The 8,307-nt window shown below is 49.4% G+C and overlaps 1 protein-coding gene across 1 annotated transcript; it reads right to left on the reverse strand.

Annotated features, from left to right (window-relative positions):
- Positions 1-1,774: 1,774 nt before the first annotated feature.
- Positions 1,775-7,870, reverse strand: MSX2 (msh homeobox 2). The gene is made up of 2 exons (XM_044229341.1): positions 7,413-7,870; positions 1,775-3,494 (listed from the first exon to the last, which is right to left on the reverse strand). The coding sequence occupies exons 1-2, from the start codon at positions 7,789-7,791 to the stop codon at positions 3,070-3,072; spliced, it is 804 nt and encodes a 267-aa protein (XP_044085276.1). The 5' UTR covers positions 7,792-7,870; the 3' UTR covers positions 1,775-3,069.
- Positions 7,871-8,307: the final 437 nt, after the last annotated feature.

Here is an 8,307-nt window from a genome sequence, read left to right on the forward strand (position 1 = left end):
GAAGTCTTGGAGGGAGCACCAAAGCTAGGCCCACCGCAGCCGGGGGCCCCTGACCTGTGGCTGTGGTCTAAGTCCCGACAATCTGGCCTCATTCTCACTTGGGTCACCCCATCTACCTAGTAGCGCCCAGGGTGTGCATGCTTGAACCCGAGGCACTTTCTCTCTCTCTCTCTCTCTCTCTCTCTCTCTCTCCAGGCCTCATTTTTCCTTTGGGATTTGAGGCGATTGGGGTAATGCACAGTCGCCCAGATCATTTCCAATCCACCCCATTGGCCACGCAGGTCACAGCCCTTATTCTCCTAGTCGCACCCTGGTTTGCGAAGCCCTCCTCATGGGGTAAGCTGTCTTAACCCGGAGCTGGAGTCTCCCGATCCCCCATCCGGGCTGAGATCGCCCGAGGCTGCGGGGTCGAGCGGCGCCGGGAAGGAAGCTCGGTGGACAGGGTAATTAGGGACCCAACTTGGTGGCTGATGACGAAACCAGGAAGGGCTTTGGCCTTTGGAAAACGCATCCCATAAATGAGAATGGCTGGATTCCGGACTGGAATTAGGAGTTCGGGGCTAGGGAGGCCCAGCGGGATGGCAAAGGCGAAAACTGGGGAGGTTCGGGACACTCCTGGGGCTCAGCTCGCGAGTGCATTGGTGGAGCAACAAAAAAATGGCCCCCAGCTTCGGAGCAAGTCCCTGCGCTTCGATCTCGCTCGCGGTCGAGCTGGGACATCTGAGACTCCTTGCCTGACGCCTGGGAGCTTTCACCCGACCAGGAAATGGAGTTTCTAGCACCCACCTCCAAAATGGGTGTCAGCGCAGTGAGAACGTGAGACGAAAGCGCCAGTCCTCGGGAGATGTCCGGCGCCAACGAGCTCCTGAGCTCCCCACCGCTCAGCCTCCTCCGCAGCAAGGAGTTCTCCATTCCCTTCTGCCCGCGTTCCCAGGGTCACCGGGGCTTCTCATCGGAAAACAGACCTCCCAAAGGTATCATCATCAGTAGCCATTTATGATTTATTTGTGCAATAAAAAGCGGAATTTAAGATCCATCTCAGCCTCCCCCACCCATTGCCGATTTTTTTTTTCTTTCTAATGGTTATGCCTCAAAACTGAAGTCTGACCCTGTTCTGTACCCAGTGGAAAGGAAAGCTGCAAAGCAAACGGGACTTCAATGAACCACCTTCCCCCTTCAAACCGAAAAGAGCATTTGTTCGGGGTCCATCTCCTTGGAAGGAGTTAGGAATGGTAAACGGAATGCGATTTGACACACTCCTGAAAGGGCAGCAGGCATCCACCCCCACCCCCCCAACCCAGGGAATGCTTTTAGTTCCAATATCCATTTGCAAAGAGCCATAGGTCTCTTTCCCCCAGTTTTAAATCTGTTGCTGTTTTGGTTAACCGGGAGATTTCAAGTTCAAGATTCTCCCTTGATCATCTACAAACCTGCCAGATCCCTCAGCCCCTCCACTTCTTCTAAGCTCATCTTTCACCAGAGTTTGAAAAAGGAATAGCAATTCCACTTCTTTTCCAGGAGTAACACCAACTGCCAGAGGAAATGTTTCAAAGTATTTCGTTGGCTATTTTCAATGCACTCCCCCACCCCAGGCTGAATCTGGGCACAAATCTTAATTGATTCACACTAACATCATAATAAAAACCACTGGCCCCCTCCCCCAGTCTTGGTGGGTTTTTTTGTTTGTTTGGTTGTTGTTGTTGTTTTAACTGAACCCAGCTACGAACAGAGAGCCCCCTTTAAAATAACTGTCTTTGGACAAACTTTACTGCAATAAAACAAATGTTTAATTTAATTCAGAATAAGAGATAAGAAATAACTCTTCAATAAAATATATAAAATTATACAAGGCACCCTTTCAAAGGGATAAAAGTATACTGGGTGGTGGGGGGTGGGGGGAGATGGAAAGAAAGATGAAATACCAGGGAGCTAAATGGGCTGTTTGACAACACCATTTTTAGCAAGTCAAAACATGGCTTTACCCTCTGCCCCCAACATGTTAAAAAGTATATAAATTTTTCTAATAAGTTTAGCACATACAATAGGTACACACACAGAGAAAGCATGATTTTTTTTCTTTCTGGATCTATTCATTGTTTAAGAATATTTAGCATATAGGTAATGGTTACAATGTATTTATTTTTTTAAGCAGAGAATTAACTACACTCCCCGCCCCCGCCATCACCTTTGCAGTGTGTGAGGACTGACTTGTACCTAGTATTTCACAGAAACCATCAATTCCCCAGGCTTGCTTTAAACTTTTCACTCTCCAATTATCTGAAATGGAGTTAAGCAACAGCCTTGAGAGGAATTAGGAAGTACTTCCAGGTCCCACCTTACCCCCAAGGCATTCTCAGGATTCTTCTCATCCCCCCTTTTATTGATCTTACAAAAAAAAAGTTAAAACTTTAACAATCTGTAACAATGTGGACAGAAGGAAAAATATAGGGCCACATAGGGTAGTACCTAATGAGTTTTTTAATGCATGTAAAAATGCAAAAAACACGATATGTCCTGGTCATTTTGAAGAATCTCTCCATCTCTACTTCCTATGCATCCTGTCTAATTCTAACCTTTGTTTTCCATAAGCAAAAGGCAATCATCCCATCAAAATCACCAAATGTCAGCAATTTTTGCATATCATTGGTCTCTCCTATAAGAAAAAAACAACTGGACTTAAGCAGTCTCTTTTAGGAAAGTGATAGGTAGAAAAAAGTATACATATGTGCATATAAATTTTGCCTTTCAAAATAATCTGCATTTTTATGGCTGCTGTATAAAAATGTCATTATATTTTATTATATATATATTTATATATAAAAACCACCAGAGCCAATCTTTGTGGAAGGAGAAGGGGGCATGTAGAAGATCACACCAAGAAAATGGGGCTTGGTGCTTCAGCCTAAACAACAAATTCAAACTAAGGCTGTGGCCATAGTTCTTAGGCCTCTTAGGGTGGAGCATGCATGCAAGGTTTGCAGAGCAGGCCTAAGGGCTTGGTATTGCCATTTGGGGCGGGGGGGCCACTTAAACAAACATCCATCATGGAGTCTATGGAGCTGGTGTTCCTTAGGATAGATGGTACATGCCATATCCAACTGGAGTCGCATAGAGTCCGACGGGCGGGATGGGGAGCACGGGTCTATGGAAAGGGTAGGAGGCTCCGTATATGGATGCTGCTTGCAGGGGCGAGTTGATGGGGAAAGGGAGGCTGAAGCCAGAGGGCAGCATAGGTTTTGCAGCCATTTTCAGCTTTTCTAGTTCGGCCTCCTGCAGTCTTTTCGCCTTGGCCCTTCGGTTCTGGAACCAGATTTTGACCTGGGTCTCTGTGAGGTTCAGAGAGCTGGAGAACTCTGCCCGCTCTGCAATGGAGAGGTACTGTTTCTGGCGGAACTTGCGCTCCAGAGCGAGGAGCTGGGACGTGGTAAAGGGCGTCCGCGGCTTCCGGTTGGTCTTGTGCTTGCGCAGGGTGCAGGTGGTGGGGCTCATGTGTCCTAGAGAACAGAGAGGGAGGGAATTAGCAAAAGAAGTGGCTTTCTCCCAGGTGTGCCAGCAGGGCCTCCCTCTTCAGCTTTCAAAAAGGGACGTCCAGTCAAATCCATATGGGAGGTGGGGTGGGACGGGAGGAGCATATTTAAATGGCTAAATGGCTTTATTTAAGAAATTGAGTCTTTTTACAAAATATTTGGAAATTTCACAGTGTATGGAACTTTCCACATGGGAAACAACAGCATTACGGATAATGGAACTAGATCAGCTATGAACCGACTTCAAGGGCGCTGGGAGTATTCTCTGAGAAACAAAACCCCATTTAAGTTCTCTGGTCTTTCAAATGGGGAACTGGGTTCCTGACAATCCTCTCGCTTCTCTAAGATGATGAGATAAGCCCGTAAGAAGACAAGTAAAAAAGGGTCCTATTAAACTGGGTCAGTCCCCTCTCCACGTCAGGAAAAGTTGGGAGTGCGCCAGCATATTTATGAAGGACAATCGTGCAGATAAAGGTCTGTGGTACATTAATAGCATCTCCTGATCGGGAGCAGCCCCGTGCAATAAACAACCGCACAGCTGTCATCCCATCCAGTCTACAGATTCTAAAACCTGAACATCATTTTACAGATCTGGATGTGGGAGAAGTTTCTTGGCCGGGTGCTTCTGTAATATAAAGTTTACTAAGAAGGAGGACAAAATCAGCTTGCTCATAAATGTAAATGTCAGGGGAAATCAAGCTGCCTTGGAGCTGAGAGCATGTGATGACATTTTAGTCATCTCTAACCATTCTCTGGTTTAGAGCAAATGTGTAAATGATTAGTTTGTCACCAGAATTTAGAAAGAGGGAATAACAAGCAAAATAAAGGTATGCCAACCGCATGCAGACCCTGTATTTGAAATGGATTTGGTGAGAGGAAGTCATAGGACTGGGCATCCTTCTGATTCCACAACATCAGCTAACTCGGGGGCTTCTTTTCCTCAAAGGGAGGCGGGGGCAGGAATTCAGAGCTGTGGGACAGAAGGCTAAACAATTAATTTTCTGCATTTGGCTTTTATGAGCTACACTAATTTTCCAAAAGCAGCCACAATAGTAACTCCGCAGTACTCATGGGGAGAATGTCGCATTTCTTGTTTAGTTACTTCGACGGCCCAAGAAAGAGTTTACACTTCATACTTGAGGGTGACACAGTAAGTCCCACCCAGCCTCCATTTCCAACAAGCAAAGGGATTCCTCCTGGTGTGACATTATTAACCATCACTGTAGTGACTAAAAAGTTAAGAGGTAGTAGCTTCTAGGAGACGATCAAAAACAGAAACCTGAGAGAGGGATGGGGTACACAGAAGTCTAAACTTTTGCATATGCTAATCCCTAAATCAGCCAGAGAGCTTGGGCACCCACTTCTTGATTTACACGTAAAGTACAACCCTGTCTGTTGACGACTCCCGAGATCAGCTTCCACCCTTCACTAACCAGACCTAGCGCGCTGTCTCAAGGCACAGACCAAGCTCCTAGTGTCTACCCTGGATCCTGCTCGATGTTTGCAGGAACTCTGTGCCCTAAACGGTCATCCCGGCTGCTCCTAGAGGGTACATTTGAACTAGGAAACCCAGGCTACAGAGATTACCCAAAATATCAAAGCCATAAAGCTAAGAAGCTTCCTCTCAACACTCCTCACCGTCCTCCCACCCCCACAACCATTTTAAATCAGTCAAAGAATGGATGCGATTATACAAAGCGAAACAGCTTCCTCCAAATAACAAACCCGGCCAGACCAGTGGCTCCCTCCTGCCCCAGGCTCTGGTGCTAGGTGCTCCTTGGACCCACCATTCTAACCACAGCGCTTCTGCTGCCCTTTCTAGGCCCAAAGAGCTAATGAACCACTTTTTGTTTTAAAACTAAATCCCTTCTCCAGAATCTTGGATTTTTATCATGGGAAGGTCAAACCCAGAGCCCCCCAAGCACCTCCCCAAGTTCATCCTCACTGTGGGGGGAGGGGAGTGGTTTACAGAGCAAGAGGGGAATTGCCATCCCATAACCCGAAGGCCTAGGGAAATGGGGATTTCTGACCTCTGGACACCACTCCCTGAAAGACCCGAATCCTTGATGTGCTGATGGGCACATCATAGACAAATACTGACCCAGGCCTAGAAACACATGTGCATTCAGTATTTGTCCAACAAATTAAGTTCCTTTAAGTTTCCGAGCCTCTATTTCACCATCAATAAAATGGGTAATACTGTGCTGTGTGGTTCAGAGTACTATATTTTAGAATACCCAGAGCCCTGTCTACAACCAGACAGGTGATCATTAAATATTGCCAAGGTGTTTTTGTTTTTGTTCTGGGGGTGGGGGGTGGGGGAGGGCTGTTCGTCAAGCCCATACTCAGTGTGTGCTGATTCCTCTGAACTCTTCTGAAATGTCCTAGTCTGTTACCAGGAGGCCAGCTGCTGCCACACAGAGATCAGATAAGATAATATGGTGAAAAGTGCTATAAAGCACTGTGCAAACTTGAGTTTAAATTCTTTGAGTCCGTAATCTCCACACCCTTCGAATCTTTTGGAGTTTCTAACAGGGTGGAGAGCTATGCCTGAGGGGACAGCCATTGCCCCTGGGGTATATGGCCTTGTTTTGTTCACCAAATACTATGCATCTCAGTCTTGAGGGCTGACCTAAGGAAATAAAGAAGGTGTGTGGGTCTCCCAGCTTTGGAAAAAGTCCCTGGGAAGACTCTTCTTTCTCACCTTTTCTATAGGTGCAGTGGGGGTAGAGAAATCTTAAAGGCCAGGAGATAGAAATAAAAGGGGCTATAGGGAATGAATTCTCCAAATTGCACAAAAACCCAGGCCCCAAAATAAGTGCTAAAGCTGGAAGAGAATCAATTCTCCAGGGCCTACATGCCATCCTGCTTCATTGGCAGGAAGCGGGGTGCTGGTGTGGGGACCTCTGCTTGGTTTCTCTAGGGACAGGGATCAAAGATGGTCAGGACATCCTAGAGAGGAGCAGAGCTTGGACACCAGGCCCCCTTGCCCAATTCAGCCATTGCTGGTGAGCTGGGTCAAGCAAGTTCAGTCCTTTTCAAGTCCAGGTGTCTGGGAATAACCACTTCTCCTGTGCTTCTCCCTACACTTGAGGATTCCAGTGATATTAGGCTCTGGTGAACTAACGAGCATCATTTTGTGAACTCTTAAGCGCTGTTGGAATGCTGTTAATTATTACTACGAGCCGAGGGAGCCCTCGCTCTCTTCTGACCCTAGCCCGCTCTGGGCGAAGGTGCGGGCTGCCGGGACGACAGGGAGACAGTTCCTCCCGGCCTCAGTCTCTGCCGCCATCCCTTCATGGGATCCTACTTGGAAACCCGCGGGACCCGGGGAAGATGATGAATTCTACCCAATACCTGGGGTTAGAATTCAGCTAGTCTTATCTGTAAGAGGGCCCATCTCGCTGGGCTGGGAACTCTGAAAGGAGGTAAGGCACCTCCAACTCTGTATGGCGTATATTCGAGTGCTCATTAAAAGTGGATCCCTCTTCACTCTCCAAGACAGAAACCCGCCGGACGGCGAGACAAAAATAAGCAAAGTGGGTGGAGCGCGGGGCTGAGGGCTAGAGAAGCGGGTAACCGACCGACCCGGCAAACCTGCTGGGCTTCGCCCTTCGGATACCGGCGAATGCTCCACTGTGTCGGACACTTTGCACGGCTAGGGGATCCCGAACGCGCGCTGCGCGGACCTGACCGAGAGGGTGTCTTGGCTCCCGCCGGCTCGCGGAACGCTGGGGACAACAAGCCACGAATCGCCGGCTCGCTCTCCCGGGAGCAGAGTGCAGAGGGGTGTCCGTACCCCCCGGCCTGGAATACTGGGCCCCTAGCTCCCTCCAGAAATCCGCGGACCCGCCTGTCCCTTGTCCGGCCCGGACGCTCACTCACTTGGCGGCGGCGAGTATCTGCCGGGTTCCTGCATCCACGCGGCTCCGTCTTCTGAGTTTTCCGACTTGACCGAAGCGGTCTCGAAGGGCTTGACCAGCGGCCCGGGGCTGTGAGCTTCCCGGGCGCCGTGTCCGGGCAGCAGCAGTGGCCGCAGGGTGGCCCCGGCGGAGGCGCTTTCGGCTGGCAGTGGAGACGCCTCCTTGGGCGGCTTCTTGTCCGACATGAGCGCCTCCACGCTGAAGGGCAGGCTGGAGACCTTGACGCGGTGCTCCTCGGCGGCCCCCTCGGCTCCCCCGGGCCCCGGGCCCGGCCCAGCCACCATCGCCGGGCCCTCCTCATCAGACGAAAACAGGTCATTGCCTTTGGACGGAGAAGCCATGACTTCTCTGCCCTACGTAGCTCCCCGCGCGCGACTCCGCTGGCAACCCGGCAGCGGCGACTCAAACTTTTTTGGGGGGAGACGGGAGGGGCGCGCCGGGAGCCGTGCCTTTCCTCCAAGGGGAAGTGGGAGACTCGGCTCAGCCAATCGGCGCCGGCTCTGGCGCTGACGCCACAGACGCTCGTCTCTGATTGGCTCTCCTGGAAGAGGCTGGGGCCTTTTTTTTTTTTTCCTGTTTGAAATAAATTAGGAGTTAATTACAGGAGCAGTCAGCAGAGTTGTTATTAGGCGATCCCTCAAGGGTTATAATCACGCCAAAACTGAAAAGTCCATGGCGTAATTAAGGCCGATTATTTAAAGAGGAAGTTCGCCGAGTCCCATTTCTTCTCTCTTTTGACCCCTTTTTAAAGAGGCACCTCGCGCCCATCCCACTTCCCCCAACCCCCATCGTCAGAGCACGTTTAAAATCTACAACTGACGTTGCAAAAAAACATTTGTGAAGCTCCTACTATACGT

Source organism: Neovison vison, chromosome 1 (assembly GCF_020171115.1).
Source record: "Neovison vison isolate M4711 chromosome 1, ASM_NN_V1, whole genome shotgun sequence".
NCBI classification, from domain to species: Eukaryota; Metazoa; Chordata; class Mammalia; order Carnivora; family Mustelidae; genus Neogale; species Neogale vison.